General features: G+C 39.2%; 2 protein-coding genes across 2 annotated transcripts; one reads left to right on the top strand and one right to left on the bottom strand.

Moving 5' to 3' along the window:
• Positions 1–32: 32 nt before the first annotated feature.
• On the top strand, positions 33–11,156 carry LOC146461879 (tetratricopeptide repeat protein 28-like). The gene is made up of 14 exons (XM_085086261.1): positions 33–308; positions 696–905; positions 1,373–1,556; positions 2,398–5,066; positions 5,863–6,091; positions 6,812–6,915; positions 7,516–7,765; positions 7,945–8,036; positions 8,277–8,478; positions 8,943–8,989; positions 9,064–9,132; positions 9,674–9,750; positions 10,207–10,285; positions 10,714–11,156. Exons 1-14 carry the CDS (start codon positions 300–302, stop codon positions 10,999–11,001), a joined length of 4,509 nt encoding a protein of 1,502 aa, XP_084942387.1. The 5' UTR covers positions 33–299; the 3' UTR covers positions 11,002–11,156.
• Positions 11,157–11,723: 567 nt separating this feature from the next.
• Positions 11,724–16,080, bottom strand: LOC146461878 (calumenin-A-like). The gene is made up of 3 exons (XM_085086262.1): positions 15,474–16,080; positions 14,754–14,929; positions 11,724–12,513 (listed from the first exon to the last, which is right to left on the bottom strand). The coding sequence occupies exons 1-3, from the start codon at positions 15,924–15,926 to the stop codon at positions 12,186–12,188; spliced, it is 957 nt and encodes a 318-aa protein (XP_084942388.1). The 5' UTR covers positions 15,927–16,080; the 3' UTR covers positions 11,724–12,185.
• Between the last annotated feature and the right edge of the window lie 875 nt (positions 16,081–16,955).

The raw sequence follows: 16,955 nt of genomic DNA, 5'->3' as shown, positions 1-16,955 counted from the left end.
GAAGACTAGGCTCTAGTCCGGTTGCTAAGCAAACCAAAATGGCGGAGCGAGAGGCACACTAAACAAGCCAATTTGTCTGAAATTTATTTGATTATCTGTGATAATGCTGTCCTTTTATTTAATGACACACCGCAGATTCAAATCGAATTATCTTATTTCTTTTTTCCGATAATATTCTATCCTGCAAAAGGCCATTATTTGCAGTTTCAATTTTGACTGCTTGGTTGACTTTTGGAATTCTTTGCATTGGGCTTTAGTTTGATATTACAAAACCTTTGATGTAATCACTTAAACAAGACATGGAGAAGGTAAGTCAGATTGCTTATCTTAACTCATTGCCTACCCTGACGTTAAATTTTTCAGTTGAGAGTTTTTTTACACTTGTTCCTCTATATTTTTCTGTGATGACTAGGTTCATCCTATCTCGAATAAATAAATAAATATATAAACTTACAAACAACCAAAAATAAATAAATAAATAAATAGGGTTTATAATATTGGACTTAGTTCCAAACAATGTACTGTAACTTTGGCTGGACTGAAGAAGATTGTTCATTATACTGGAGAATTTGTCATCAAGAGTTCAAATGTACTAAATTGTGGATTCATTAATTTGCACTTCTCCATCGCTTTTAAATTTGATTATCCCCTCTTCGCTGGGATAAAGTATAAACCTTGTGTTCTCTGTTTTGTAGCTTAAAAGTCTTTGTGCCAAGGGTGACAGAGCATTTAAAAGTGAGCAGTTTCTTCAAGCCATCAGTTTGTACTCTGATGCATTGAACCTTTCACCGGAGGATGAAGATGTACTTGGCTGTAGATCTGCAGTTTATGCCAAGCTAGGCATGTTCAATAAGTCTAAGAAAGACGCTGAAAGCCTTATAAGTGTAATTCCACAACAACCAAAGGTAGGTGCTATTTATATGTTGTGGTTTAATATTTTTTAATTGGTTTTAAATTTTTCAACCCAGTTTAATTCATAATATTCTCCTTTGTTCAGTATTCATCATAACCATGATCTGAGATGAAGGGAAATAAAAATCAAACTGGGTTGGAAATTTTTAAACCAAAAAATAATTTGAACCACAACACATCCTTTACCCAACCGTCGTTACAGATGTTTGCAGAAACTAAATGAAATAAGTTTTTGAGAAAGTGGCAAGGGGGTGTCAATTGTTTGATTTGGGCCAGTTTCTTTTTTTTTTTTTTTTTGGGGGGGGGGGGGGGTGGGTGAATGATCAGAGGGGAGGTGGTGCAAATGTTAAAAAAGACCAGTCAGATACAGAAATTGTAATGCTGTGAGTCTGACAAACATTGTACACCAAATTATTCATCATATGTCTCAAGTAAAAATCTATGTATAATCTATTCTCAGGGGCACTTTTTAAGAGCTATTGCACTTGAAAACCTTGGAAACTACCGGGAATGTTTGAGATCATACCTAAAGGCTTATGAACTGGATGTCACTCATCCCACAAGGCTTCTGCTAAGTATTATCCAAGCTGTTGGATGTATTTGTCAAATGTCAGAGGCAGAAGAGCTGGCTCTGTCAGACCAAGGTGAGATTCAAAATGGATTTATTCATCACTGGACAGGTTAAATTTTCTCTCATATATCTGGTATACTGGCCTTGGGAGCCACCCCCATAAAATTATAAGCATATCAAGATCCACCACATTGTTTTATAAGTAGTGGTAACAGGAAGGATTTGGAGCCTGGAAATTATCACAAATTATTGTTATTGTAACTACAGAGACTTTTAATGGAAATCCCAGGCTTTTGTATTGCATAAATAAATTAGTACATTATTTTGAAAGAAATGTGATGTTATATTTTAAGCCTTAGTGAATAAACAGACATTTTTTTTTCAGTTTGTGACATAGGAATACTCAGAAAAGAAAATCCAAGTTCTCTTAAGGGGAGATTTTACCTAAACATCATTTTTCCGCCACTTGACATGGCTTTAATGGAAATATCTTGTTCACATTTCAAGCAATCCAAAAACTCTACACTCATTCCGTGAATCTGTATTGTGGGGTGTTTTGTGAATTTTTGGGTATATTGGGGAGATAGTTTTTCTAGAAGGATTGGTAAATTAAGAGAAATAAGAAATATAATTTGAAGATTTAGTGAAGTTTTAAAATTAGAATTTGTAGTTAATAATTAATAGACGGACACCAAGTTAGTCCACTGCCAACCTGGGGTGCTCTTGCATGGGTATCAACTGTCTGTTGGTGTTCCAAAAATCATTTTCTTTCTTCTATCCCTTCTTAAAACCTCTTCAAATTTCATTCAAATTTAGGTAGAAATATCCCCCCTTAATAGGATTCTACCTTGCTTTGTAGAATCATAAATTGTGATGAAAAATTTCTTTAAAACTTCTTTTTTCAATAATTTCAGATGCAAACTCTCATAAATTTGAGAAGTTTGTCCAAGTGGGAAAAAGGCTTCTTGAAACTGGTAATTACAAAATGTGTATCAGTGTCATCTCAACAGCATTAAAAACACATTATGGCTGGGATCCAGAAGAAAGTGCAGAAAACCTTCGTGGTAAATCAGTTTTAAAGCAGGGGACAGAAGATGAGATTACCACAGATCACAGCCATGTTGCTGATGAATTGCAGTCATCACTTCCCAATCCTGTCTTTGGATTTTCATCCTTTTATCTTGCAACTGGTTACCATGGAGATGACGACGATGAGAGGGGCAGTACCGAGGATGGAAGGGTGTCATCACAGGATAGCAGGGCGGTGATGTTAGCTCTGCTTATTATGAGTGAAGCTCATTTCAATCTGTATCAATACAAGGAGGCACTGTTGGCTTCAAGGCAGTGTTTGTCGATGGCTCTAGATTTCAGGGACAAAGAATTTGAAATAAAATCCTATGTGAAACTAGCAAACATCTATCACAGACTTGCACAGTACACCCAAGCTGTGTCTTACAATGGTAAGCTGTTGGCAGTTGGAAGAGATCTGGGAAAAAGCGGAGATGAAGAAGAGAAACATAAAGAATACTGGAACAGTGATCTAGAACAAAGAGCAGTATGGAATTTATCTGCGGCTTATAAGCTCATGGGTGATTATGAAAAAGCCTTGCAGCATGCACAGGAGTACATGGAAGTTGTGAAGTTCATTGACCAAGAAAACTTGACTACAGCGCATTCAAACTTAGGTGAACTAGAGCTCTTGCAAGGGAACTATGAAAAATCTTTGAAATGCCATAAGACTGAGCTGCAACTTTGCAAAAAGTTTGACGATCGTTGTGGAGCAGCTTATGCTTATGGCAACATTGGCATGGTATACGCCTACATGGGGAACTTTAAATTGGCAGCTGTCAATCATGAACAACACTTGAAGCTTGCACAGAGCCTAAATGATAAAGCTTCAGAACTTATTGCGCTGAGAAATTTTGGATGCATGCATAAACTAAAGGGAGAGTACGCTCAAGCTGTGAGTTATTTTGAGAAACATCTACAACTGGTGAAAGTGAACAAACTGGATGAACTGCAGTGTAAGGCTTACTCTCTCATCGGCGCATGTTACAAGGAAATGCATCAGCTTCACCATGCTCAGTATTATTATGAGACATGTCTGAAGTTGGCCACAGAACATAATGATCTGGAAGACGAGCTTGAGTGTCGGCTTGCTCTTGCGCAGATCACAAAATCAATGAGAAATTTTGAAAGCTGTCGCCAGTACTTCCACAAGGCTATTCCAGTTTTAGAAGAAAAGCTTTTGTCAAAACATGGAAAAAGCTTGATTATCAAGGATCCCTTGCTCGAAAAGCTGGACCAGTGCTACAGAGATTTACAGGAAGCATTGATTGAAATGAACTTAGGAGATGAAGCATTAGAAATTGCCGAACACTGTAGATCGAGAATTCTTGGGAACATTTTGAGACATCAGAACATTTTAACAAACAGTGAGGCATGTTCTTCAGAGCCACTAATTCCCCCGCACTCTGCAAATGACATCATTGACATCGTCAGCAATCAACAGGCGTCAATATTGTTCTTCTCTGTGATTCCTTCTGGTTTCCTCTCATGGTTGCTGTCACCTGGAAAGGGTGTTGTACAATGCCACTGGCACAAGTGCTGTGATCATTGCAGCTTTGTTGACAAAATCAAATTGTGTATTGAAGAACTTCACAGTGGCTCACAGGAGAGCTACAGTTTGGACCACCGCGCTTTACCAAATGATGGGACAATTAAGTCCCATCAGTCACCTGATCAAAAGAAGAACAAGAAATCTTGTTACTCATGTGAGTTTCTTTACTTTGCCAAGCTGACACCACTTCAAAAACTATATCATCTTCTCTTAGGTCCTGTAGAGGATGAGCTCAAGACTTCTCTCAAAAGTGGCACCAGTGAGTTAGTTATTATTCCTGATTTGGAGGTAAATTCTGTTCCTTTTCCATGTTTACAAGACCAAGAAGGCCAGTACTTGCATGAAGTTTTCAGTGTCCGCATTCTTCCTTGTATTAGATCAATTTCTCAGCAAATGAAAACTTCTAAATACTCACCCAGTGCTGTAAACAAGGACCAAGGTTCTCCCAAGATTATTGTACAAGGAAATCCAAATATTTCAAACGTGGATTTAAATGGGAAAATCTGGCATCCAGTGAACAAATCAGATCTTGCAGAGGAGGAAGTCAACACAATTGCTTCCCTCTTGGGAGTTGATCCTGTCAGTGGTTGCCAGGCAACTAAGGAACACTTCCTGGAGGCTTTGCCAGAAGCATCTGTCGTTCATTTGGTGACGTATGGAAGCTGGCCTGATGCATGCATAGCTCTGTCTCCTGATGTCCATCACCATAGCAACCATCCACCTGCAGAATCATTCTTAGTCACCGTTTCAGACATCGCATTGTTAAAACTGTCGGCAAAACTTGTGGTGTTAAATGCATGTTGTGGGTGTGCTCATCAGTATTGTCAGCTGAAACATGTCAGCTACCACTTGGCAATGGTTCTTCTGGCAGCTGGTGTGGAGTCTGTCATCATGCCATTGTGGTCCACTCCTCAGGCTGCACTCCTAAACCTGTTTTACAAGTTCTACTCAGGTTTGGAAGAGGTATGTTAATGACAAGAAGCAATAAATGAATTAATATTGTGTGATTGCCCCCAGCAAATATCCATTCCTAACCCAACTGAGGGTCATTAAAAATTCAAAGAGAGAGGTGTCTCAAAAGTTTTTTTTTTTTTTAATGGAAAGTGTGAAGCAAAACTGGAATCCTATATGGGGAGGCTCCCCCCGAAAGGGGTACCTTTTTCGCGCTTCAGGTACATGAAAGGGTAGGGAAATCTGTCATTTAAGTATTTAAAAGGGCCATCCATTTGTCAAATGGAAGGTATATGAAAGGGGTACCTTTCTGCTAAAAATGGTATATAAGAGGGTAAGGGGTCGGAGTGGAGCCTCCCCGTATTAATTTTTTTTTAGTAACCCCCCCCCCCCCCTTCCCCCACCCGGGCTGGGGGGATTAGAATAAAATAAAAAACTGTGTGGGAAATATGGATATTTTTTGGTGGAACCATTGATTATTTATATGTTTCTACATGGGATGGGGGCAATCTCAAAAGTGTTAAATACATGTCAGAATTTGGTTCAAAAGGACATCTTCAGTACTAAACCTGCCCTTTTTGGCCCTAAAGCATAAAGAGAGCTATGAGTTTAGGTCATACAGCAATGCCCTGACCCTCCCTCAGTGTTTGCTTGTGATCTTGGAATTTGATAATAGGTTCACATGACAGTTGCATAACATTGTAAAAAAAAATAAAAACAAACTATAATATATTTTATTGGTACCTACCGCAAAGAACAATAACCAACTATTTTCATGACATTTGCTGTGATTGTTCTTCCTTTCCAGGGTAAAACTGTCAGTGAATCTCTAAAACAGGCCTGGACCCAAGTGAGGAGTGTTGAGCACATGTCATCCCCAGACTCCTGGGCATCGTTTGTCCATGTTGGATTTGACACCACAGTGAATCTAACAACGTTACGCCATCAGCTGTTTGACAACAAACTGGATCAAGTGGTCCAAAGTTCATCACCTGAGAGGTTTCCACTTGTCACAGCTGAAACACTGGATAACAAAGGTAATTCTAACAATAATTTAATCCTACCTATTCTAGAGTAATTGCCAATTTAGTCATTCAAATCCTGTGTGTCCAAAGCAAAATTGATTGTGTGGTGTGGTAACTTTTAGTGTCATGTATGTGGAAATATAATTTGTAACTTACTTAAAAGTACATTATTTTGAACTCTCCGGATCTGAGGAGACAAATTCGTTTTATTTCTTTCAATACTCACATCTAATTCTTAAAAACCTGTTGCTTGTGTGGATCTCTTAACTGAGAACTTTTAATAGATTAGCAAAAGGTTATGAGCAGAGGTTAAATGAAATCAACTCCTGAAATGCATAGTTTGTCAAATAAATAATGATGTTGTCATCATCACCGTGATCATCATCATCATCATCATTGTCATCATCATCATCATCATCATTACCATTTAAGGTACAGTCGAACCTCTTCATAACAGACACCAAGGGGACAGGGATAAGTGTCCGCATTATAGAGGTGTCCGTTTTAGAGAGGTGGACTTTATATGGATTTCGGTCCCTCAGGGACCAAGTGAACTGTCCGGAATAGAGAGTTGTCTGTAAGGAGAGGTTCCACTGTACCAGAATCTTGTTAGGAGTGTGGCTCCTATCTATCTACCTTAACCCCCCTAAGGGTTTCAACTTTGTGCAACTTTCCTTGTATTTACTTTTGGAGCAGTGTGCCTTGTATCATCACAACCTTTCCATTTTTCAGTGCCTTCAGGGAAGGTCAAGATTAAGAGATTTCAAGAATTGTTGACTCAACTGTTGTTACAGCATGGTTCTTTGCCCCACGTACTGCCAGCTCTGAAAGATGTGGTAAGAAATCCATTAACCAATACAAGTACCATCATGACCTATGCTACTTTTTTGCATTTTACATCACTAGAGTATCTGCTAATCACAATAGCAGAGCCATAAAACAGTTTCTGTCGTAAACATTTTATAATTCATAAAAATCAGTGATAAAACCTTTGACCTCTCCAAGGTCATTTTCAAGTTCAAGAAGAAAATGTGTAAGAATTGGCGTACTGTTATACTTCAGTTGAAATCCTGCATTAAGTTAATTTGAGGTGAACCCCTATTTCATGGCAACCACTTGCCATTTCCCTAACGGTAGCCACTTGATAGGGGTTTGACTGCATTATTCTCAGGTAAACCAATTTAAACATAGTTATTTGTTTAGCTGAGATATTCGAGAGCTGATCGACGTTTCGAGCGCTAGCCGTTCTAGCCGTTCCTCGGCTTCCTCAGAGCGAACACGCCATGAGTGAAGGGGCAGTCGAAAAGAGGTGTACCACAAGGGACCATTTTTCTTTACTTCTTGATGTCCTTCTTGCTTGCTTGTGACAAAAAAGGGGATTCGTATCGTCTGTAGTTCCCAGAAGTATTCATTGCTTTTTCATTTTCTCTATCTAGGTGCAGCTGGCTCATCAAATGCTCTTGTCATACCACCACCCTGAGCTTCTTTTATCCGAGAACTTTACCATGTGTGCACAGCTGAGCTCTGACGCCCTGGAGGCGCCTGGTGCCAAGGACTTCCTTGTCTTCCTGGGATTTGACTTTCAAAAAGATGGCGCTTACGAGAAGGATCCATTTGTTGTGTTCCCGCACTGGGACCATGACGGCAGTCTGGCCATGACCTCGCAAGTTTTATCGGCTGTTTGTGGTAAGATAGAAATCACAATGAGATGCGCATGTCCAGGTTCAACCTCGTTCCCAGGTCTCACCGCAGGATGCTACAGCTGTAGAGAAAGAGAGACACTGGAAACGAGGCTGGCTAGTTTTCAGTCAACCATTCCCTGTTGAGGTCTTGATTATAAATTGTTGTTGTTTTACATATTGTAGATATTGTAACGGTGGCTTCAAGTGGAGGTTATACCTTGGCTAAAATCACGAAAAACCTGAAGAAAAACACCATGGAGAAACTCAAAGAATTTGTAAGTTTATCTTCATTCATTTGTGTTTATTAATGAATACTCCTTTAATACATTGAAAAACGAACAAGGGGAAGCATACATTTGATATCAACTTTGATAAGCTAAATAGTCCACCGTTAAGAGATTCAAAAGCTGACGTTTTGAGCGCTAGCCCTTCGGCATCAGAGCAGGAACTTAACGTACACTTGTGATACTTTGGGAACTTAACTGTACATTAAAAGCGTTTCTCTCTCCTCCCAGCTAAGCCTGAGTTGTCGTTATCCCGAGAGGATTATGAAGACAAGTGATTTTGTTCTCCGCTCACTGTGGTACAAGCCTGAACTGCAACACTTTTTCGCTTCATTGGGTTTCTATGAAGTGGGACAGTCATTGCTTTTCAACAAGACTGAAGGCAATCAGGTCCTGCTTAAATCCACACTGGTCATAATCTCAACCATATTGGGTAAGTCAAGAAATATTGATGAAAAGGTCATAGTTGTGAACTGCGGATACAACATGAAAAATAAACTGAAGACCCTTGCGATGAATTTAGAAACTCCGTCATTTGCCAAAGAACTTAGAATAAACCCAAGGGCTTATATTCATCCGCACACCGTTTTAGGGGGTTATTTTCGTGGAGCGGGATATAATCAGACGGAATTCCAACGAGAAGAGTTTGAAACCACGCTAACAGATTAAAACAGCTGAACCTAAAAGCTTATGGACTTATATCTCGGGGCAGGGAGGGGGGGGGGGGAGTCTTATTTTTAAAAGGGTTATTTTAGCGTCTGAGGTTTTTTCTTTTTGGGGGGGGGGGGGGGGCGGGGGGAGGACTCACCAACTGACCTATCCAGCCAAGTGATGAATGGAGGACTTGGTAAGAAGTTTTATTTCTTGTTTTTCAGTTTACGTTTTTATCTTTTGTAGATTACATCGAGAAAGGAAAAACACGGACATTTTCTTCTCCTCGTGAGGTACAGAGTCCTTCGTGTTTACGTCTGCTGTTTGGGGTTTGACGCCATTTAATTATTGTGGTTTCTTCTTGCAGAGTCGATCTTCAGGTGGAAATCCCCTCAAACTGGCCTCCCTCTCGCCCCAGCTCACCCCGTCTAAACAGGTTAGTATTTGGCCTTAATTTTCTTGATTAAGACTTAATCACGCATGCTCAATCACTAAACAGCGATGATTGGTCGTTTTGCGAGTGACTAAACTGGAAAGCAGTACAAAGAACCGTGAACAAACAGAGACGGTATGGCTTTGTTGAAGAAATAGCAGACTGCCCCAGGTCCAACGGGTGTAACCTAATCAAACGGCGGGGAAGGTATTGCTATGTGGAAAAAATAGCAGACTGCCCCAATTCCAACCCGAACATTGACCTTTAGTGAACGCGCTCGCTGATTGGTTGAAATATTTTTTTGTTTAAGTCTTTGGAAACATGGTTACTTTGTAAAAAATTATGAAGGAAATAGAAAATGTTTGATCACAGACGTTTGAGAGAACTTGAAATGCAATAGAGACACTCGCGTATGTGTCGTGTTTCCACAACAGTCTCTCGTTCTTCCAAACGTTTACCCTTGTTCCTATAGCTGTGTAGAAAACATCGGCTGAAATGATTTCTGTTTTTTAGATGTTAAGTAAATGAGTTCTTTTTGTTGTAGATTGTAATGGACACGCCCTGGATGTCAGCAAGGGCTGGTGACAGTGAGAATGAGTTAAAGATGGCTCTCGCCAGAGAGTGAGTTTCTAGCAACTTATGCTGAGGGAATTCTTGTTTAGACTTCGTAATGGTTTAACAGCGCTTACTAATTTCTCATGACAATATATTAAGTAAATTCTACAGTAGATATGAGACAAGTGCAAAAGCAAATTACCCCACCCTTCCCCTGGTAAAACAGACTGTGAATCGGGGATGATTGAAAGTAAGAGAAGACTTTATGCAAAGAAACACATTAACCATCAATCGAGGTAAAGGAAATACCCTGTTACAAATTCTCAGATGACGGAATTTAATGAAAGTATATGACAACGAATTTCCCAAGTAGCGGCTCCGATGAAATACGTCCGAGGGCCCTGAAAGAAATTTAGCCCTTGGTGATTATGTTTTACATTAGAGTTCAAGGTTGATCTTGTTGTTACCACATTATGGAAAACTTCGTTAAAAAGAAGTTGCTATCTTGAAACTGTCTTTCAGGTTAGAAGGCATCAATAAGGAGTTTGCTGGTCACGTGACAAGATCAAACTATTGGCATGCTCAGTTGCTCCGTGCTCAGGTACGTACTTTGCCGCGCTACAACTATGAGCGATTTTGGATCCAAAGAGAGAATTCTGCGGCAATTTTGACTTGAAAATTATGATAGCACTGAAAACTCTGAAAGTGAATTTTTCTAAATCATGGACGTTAGTCACTAGATCTTCTTTAAGAGTTGTCAGATTCGATTGATGTGTCGAGTGAGGGTAGATATGGGGTGATTTTAGGAAACCCTTAAAAAAATGCAAACAGACCGAAGGAAAAAACATATTTAATTTGATGTCATACTGTCAGTGTGTACTCAAAAACTAAGTAAAATCGTTGTGATAATTATATCAGTAGGAAAGAGGTTCGCTGCCGTTGTGGAAAAGTTGTAAAAATTTATGAAATATACTTAAACTTAAAAGCTTAAAAGAGACTTGAAACGCTTCTCTCCGTTTAATCTTTCAGTCTGCTCCCGGTTCCAAACTTCCAGTTATTGGCGGGAAAACTCAAAGAAAGCCATCAGAGAAATCGCGACTAGAGGACAAAAAGGCGGGAAAAGTCAAGGTACAGGGCGGCATGACGGCATCCTGCAACGGGCGGCCTGTGGAGGAGGAGCCAAAACTGTCAGTCAACGACACCAGAGAGAGGCGCAATGAAATCTACAGAATTTATGCTCAGCGGTTTGACGATATTGCCATGCACAAACGACACAGAGTTCGACAGTTGTTCTTGTCGCAGATCAATAATCAGTGATAAAAATCGTGAAGTGATTTTTACACTGGGTTTTTGTTTGTCTATGTAGCGATCCTAGGCAAAATAATTTGTTTTAAACATAAAGTACAAAATTGTAAATAGGTAATGTAAATTGTGTCTGGAAAGAAATTAAAGAGAGGCGTGGATTTAAACGATTTTGTTCCGCGTTTTTCTGTGACTGCTCTTTGATCTCTGTGTGATGGTTCTGGTATCTCCTTCTCGACCAGTCAATGAAATATTCACCTTCAAGGCGCAAGTGAAATCAAGAGAAAATAAGGGGACAGAGAGAGAGACCGCCAGTATAGCCCTGGAGATATGTGAATTTCACATAAGCTTTTTTTAGACGTCATGAAAACGGAAGGATGTTTCTCGAGACGTCCGCAAACGTATCTAGACGCCTGTAAACGCCACTTAGGAAAGTCATACTGAATATTCAACAGCCGTTATTACACAATGCGACGTTGGCACTTTTCGATGACTTCATGTGACGTCACACTGACCGTTTGCAGACGTCTTGGGAAACCGACTTCCTTTTGAACGATGTCTAAAAATAGATTAAGTGAAATTCACATATCCTAGCTAACGTCCCTAGTTTGCCTCTCTGTCTCCTTATTTTCTTTTGGTGAAAAACAAGACACAGCAAGAGGTGCTGTTCACTTGTTCCTTGTCGTTTCTCCCAGTAGTTTACTATTCTTCGCAACTGGTAAGGAAAACATCGAACGACCAGCAATCAACATTTATTTTAGTTATGCATTAATAACTTACACATAAACAGGTTTTCTAACTCACTCTGTTTATGTTTGTATCAACCTAACATCACGCAAAAAGTAATTAGACATAATTTTATTATTTGTATTTTAAGCTTGTGTAAGTAACAAAATAGGGCCTCAAACGACTCATAGAATTGATCAGGACATGGCCAATCACAACAAAAGCAAATTGCGCAATTAAACTAATCAGAACACCAAACAAATACATGCAACCGGTGCTAAGCGCGGGAAAGCTCTTACGTCGAGTGTTTTAAGTTGGATTGTGACTTGTTCAACGAAAAAGTAACTTTTTTCTCTGTAAAATCATTTCACTTACTGTCGAGTGTTTCAGCTAATTATAGTGCAAAACCACAGCAAAGATGAAATCTATCATAAATGGATAACTACTCTAAATTGCGCTATTAAATCCTTAAACTACAGTTCATCGTGCGGTTTCACTTTTTTTAAAGTCCTGCCATGATCAGTCGCTAGACTTCCAACATACAAATTCCAGTGAAGTAAAATCTCGTCCACGGACAGAAACCCGTCGGCATTCTCATCCGTGCCGTCCATAAGGTGCGCAGTCTCGTCATGTGAGTCGTTGTTTTCGGGTAGTACCCAGGCTCTTGCCTCCTCTCGGTCCATCTTGCCGTCTTTGTTTTTGTCGAACTTTTTATGAAAGTCTTTCCGCTGGCGTGATACCCAGGCTGGTGGTTCCTGAGCGTCATGGTACTGACCGAGAAATTCATCAACAGTGATGACCCTGAATGATAAACAGAGAAACATCTAAGTCGACAGTATCGTAACAACAACAACAACAACAAAACTTTATTACAACGTACACACTAGATAAATTTATACAAAAATTCTTCCACCCGCCTGTGGTTGGCTAATCGAGGCAGGGGAAGAAGAAAAACAAATTAGAAATAAATAAAACTGTAACTAAATTACTACACTAGTTGAAAAAGTAACAAGTTAAAGATAGACTAATATTAAGGATTATGGAAGGATGTAAAAATAAGATATAACTGACATTGTGAAGACTGAGAAAGAAAAAACACAGAACTATAATTATTACATTACATTACATAATATTGATAATTAAAGCAATCTCAAGATAGTCATCATTTTTATGAGTCCCCAGAGCCTGCTTTTCTTTTGATCAGCAGCACGAACACTGAACAAAAGAATAACAGGCTCTGCTGTCGCTTGAGTTTTGTGTTCGCCTCTAGCTCCTCTCCCCTCCCCCCTCCTTCGTTTTTTTCGCTCTCTTCCCAATTTCTGCGCGGTTAAAAAGCAAAAAAGGCACAAAACCCCTCAAGCAGTTTAATTACGGCCTGGGTTAAGGGCTTTTAAGACGAAAAATGGTTTATTCGAGATAACTTTAACAAATTCAATGGCACTGAACTGAAATTTGGCAGATAAAAAGATCGTATAATTCTTAAAATTTCTGAGCATAATAAGTAGTGCTGTAGATCACGTGACATGTCACGTGATCGTTTTTGTGAAAAAAGCAAAGATTTGACAGGTAGGCGACGGTTTTAAGAGAAAACATCAAACAAAAGCGCGTTTCTAATAAAGATTAAACATCTCCATCTCTTTATGTTTGGAATGATCGTCCTTTGTTCTCGAGAAAAAAATTTGTCAGGACAAAGATCATTTCGTAGTCCACAATTCAACCTTTGTTTGTTAATTTCTCTAATTTAAAAACTTGAGGACAGTCATTCCAAACGTAGAATGTTCAAAATTTTAAATCTGCTTCGGAAACACTAATTCAGTTATCTATATAAAGAAAATTCGCCGCCGTATCGCCGATTTACGAAATTTATTTTTTTAGTCACGTGGTGTGTCACGTGATCAAAATTATACCTTAAGGCAAAAGAAAACATCGAGTTTTATATTCAGGGAAAATTTCATCCTTTTCTAGGCAGACAAACCGAAGATATAGGGAATGATTCATAATTTCTGAGCACCTTTCAAACCCAGGCCTTAAACTGCTTGAGCCTACTGAAACGCTCAGCTACGCGGGCTTGTGAGAAATTTGCACCCCACTGATGCGACACAGTGCGTAATGGACGAATGATAATGATAAACTGATAAGTTCCGTCGATCTCTCAATTACAAACCCGTTTTTGACTAAAAGTGGTGTTCAAATGGTATTCGAAAGTGTCATTAATTTTAGCGTTTGTCTAATTTAACCCCTCCAGGGTACGATAAAGGGTTTTAGATGAGTTGGCCCGGTGTCAAGCCGAAACCTCCTGCAACATATTCTGAGAACTCAACCTGCTCGTCGACTGAGCGGTTATTTTGTCAGCGAAAGTACAAGGATATTCAATAAAGACAAGTCCGACAACCTTATTAAGGCGGGGCTCTACCTGAATTTGAGTGAAATTTGAAGAGGTTTTAAGAATGGATGGAAGAAAGAAAATGATTTTTGGAACACTAACAGACAGTTGATACCCACCCAAGAGCACCCCAGGTTGCTAGTGGACCGTCCAAATTCTAATTTTAAAACTTCACTAAATCTTCAACATTTCTTATTTCTTTTAATTTCACCAATCCTTCAAGAAAAATTATTTCCTTCCAAATATACCTAAAAATCACTCAAAAATTCATAAAACACCCCAAATCATTGATTTGTGTAATGCATGGAGGGTTTTTGTATTGCTTGAAATGCGAACAAGATATTTCCATTTGACCGATTTTAAGCGGCGTGATAACGGCTTTCGGGTGAACCCTCACCTTAATTGCATTGATTTGTTTGTGTTGTTGGCCTTGACCGTGCACAAGAGATTTTTTTAACAATAAAAGTGTGAAGTGCCCAGTACAAACGTTTCTCAGTGTTAAGCTGTTCAACCGTAGTTTTTGAGCATTAGAACTTCGGTACGAAACAGACCAAACTGTGCAGTTGTGGCGCATCCCGCTACATAGATTGCTAAAATTACAGCATCTCCTCAGTTTTAAGTTTCTAACTCCTCGTGAATATAACATAATTTGTCTTACCCGTCTCCATTTTGATCGACGTCCTCTATGACTTCATCCAAGGCAATTTCTTCCATCCTTTTGTTCTCTTCCGGATGCTCAAAGTCCACATACTCGTCTCTGTTCATTTTCGCGTTCTTGTCCGCATCAGCCATGTTAAATTTGTACTGCTTTTTACGGATCTGGCGGCGTAAGTTCTGTTTAAATGAAAATAAATGTTTTCAACTGCAATTTTGGCAAAGTTTGTGATTCACTAGTCTAAAAATATTAAATATGTCGAATACTTCTTAATTTTGCAATACTAAAACTTCTGTTTTCGCAGTAAGCCGTCACTTTTACTAATGCCCCAAAGTACGTGCATTTTTGAATTGGGTCAAATGTCCTTTCAGGACTGATTCGGTTGAATTCTACAGGCGGAGAGAAATCGGGTGAGGGAAAGTTAAAGCTTAAAATTGAAAACGCATTTGAATTAATTTTACACGAGAGAGTTCGGACCATGCGTGAACGCCTTTCTAACCGGTAAAAGTTTAATTAACAGTAAGTCGGAGGCGGTATATTATGCGTACATATGCGCTGTGGTGCGTTGTCTTCCTCAAATGAAAATTTTAATTTGTAAATGTGGAAAATCTCATTGTCCATTTTTTGTTGCTATTTGGACGTTGAGACTTCAAACGGTAACAAAAACGCAAAAAGAAAAAAAACTTTGGAAGAAAAACCATTTCAAACATGTTACAAACTTACATGATCTTTAGGAAGTTTGTCAGGATTATCCCATTCTCCGTACTCTGCTTTGGCATATTCTTCCCATGAAATCTCACCGTCACCATCTCTGTCTTCTTTGTAGATTCTCTTGTCCACGTCTTCGTACATGAATGCCTTCCTTTGCTTCTCTATCCACACGGTCAATTCTTCGCTCGACACCAGGCTGTCTTTGTTGGTGTCGATCAGTTTCGTGACGATCGTTTTAAGTCTTCGTTTAGACTCCTCGGGTGTTAATTTCTTGAATTGTTCGGCGTCGGGGCCCAGGAACGCTTCGTGGTCATATCGCACGTCGTGTTCTTGATTTGCACCGAAATGTTCGTGTTTATGAAAGTTATCCTGGTGCGGTTTGACCTCAGCAAAAACGAGCGCATTAAAACCTAATTGAGCTGCAAATGATATTACGCACAATAACGCCAAATTGAGACCTTCCATTGTTCATAAAACGATGAAAGTGCGCTAAAACAGGTGGAGCTTGTTGTCTTGAATTGTAATCTTAAAGTAAAATAGCGAGAATTTGAACTTTGAAGAAAGCTAAACTATAATCTCTTAAATCTGAATCGTAAAATGTTGAGTCGCTTCTTAGCTTCTAGTTCTTTATTCTTATTATTTAGTTTAAGTGGTAAAACGCCATTGGGCTGTGAAAAAACCAATCATTTCGTGCCATGAGTTCAGTTTATTCCAGCTGTGTAATCGGTGCATTACCGTATTAATTATGGCATTGTAATCGCTTATGAATAGAAACAGTTAGAATCACAGCTTGTTACCCAAATGATGAGTAAGCGATGTTTCGGTTTAGCTCAACTGACGTGTCATATGTTCACTGAAAATCATCTCTGTTGCATAAATTACAAGGTTTGAGGTTTGATTTTTTTCACACTATGAATGCATCATACGCTTGTTACAAATTTAAAAACTTCCACCCTCGGGGTCCTTGTCCATACTATAAGGTCATATTTCATTCCAAAATTGGCAACCTTGACTGAGTGAACTGCTGTCATTTCAAGGGATGATCATTCATTGAACGTAGAGATTAGTGAACAAATTCTCTTTACATCCCGGTCCTTTATTTTCTCATCGATCGATCATTATGTGAGTCCAGAGTGGGCCCATTAAAAACTGCGGGGAATTCCCCGTGCAGGAGACCAAGGAAGAGGAAAAGTCATTTTTTCTTTCCTTAGCCAAAGTTTTCGAGGCTTTAGAATTCTGTACTTAACGTTAACAATCTCTTGCTCACTGATTATTCTTTTATATGCATTGTATGTCTTTCTTTACAGCGCGCATACACACAAACTTGAACTCAGTGAAACTGACTTGTTGAGGGGCATTGATGAACAGGTCGAAGAAAGACCGTAGGGCTCATGAGTTATGGTACAGTTTTATGATGCCTCCTCGATCAAAGAAGTCGAAATTTTCGCAAGAGCTAATAACTTCGCATTAGAAGTCATTATTTTGCGTGCGGTG

The sequence above is a fragment of the Pavona decussata genome, unplaced genomic scaffold, assembly GCF_977016875.1.
Source record: "Pavona decussata unplaced genomic scaffold, jaPavDecu1.1 SCAFFOLD_193, whole genome shotgun sequence".
In the NCBI taxonomy this organism is placed as follows: domain Eukaryota; kingdom Metazoa; phylum Cnidaria; class Anthozoa; order Scleractinia; family Agariciidae; genus Pavona; species Pavona decussata.
Note: the sequence above shows the minus strand (reverse complement) of the source record. Positions and strands in the feature narration are given on the sequence as shown.

Excerpts from the sequence above, each read along its gene's own strand:
- LOC146461879 (XM_085086261.1), top strand. Across the intron at positions 906-1,372 it reads TAATTCCACAACAACCAAAG|GGGCACTTTTTAAGAGCTAT; the intron begins GTAGGTGCTATT and ends ATCTATTCTCAG. Across the intron at positions 8,037-8,276 it reads TGGAGAAACTCAAAGAATTT|CTAAGCCTGAGTTGTCGTTA; the intron begins GTAAGTTTATCT and ends CTCTCCTCCCAG.
- LOC146461878 (XM_085086262.1), bottom strand. The coding sequence starts at position 15,926 with ATGGAAGGTCTCAATTTGGCGTTATTGTGCGTAATATCATTTGCAGCT. Across the intron at positions 14,930-15,473 it reads ACAAACTTCCTAAAGATCAT|AACTTACGCCGCCAGATCCG; the intron begins GTAAGTTTGTAA and ends TCATTTAAACAG. Across the intron at positions 12,514-14,753 it reads GTCGATCAAAATGGAGACGG|GGTCATCACTGTTGATGAAT; the intron begins GTAAGACAAATT and ends TTTATCATTCAG.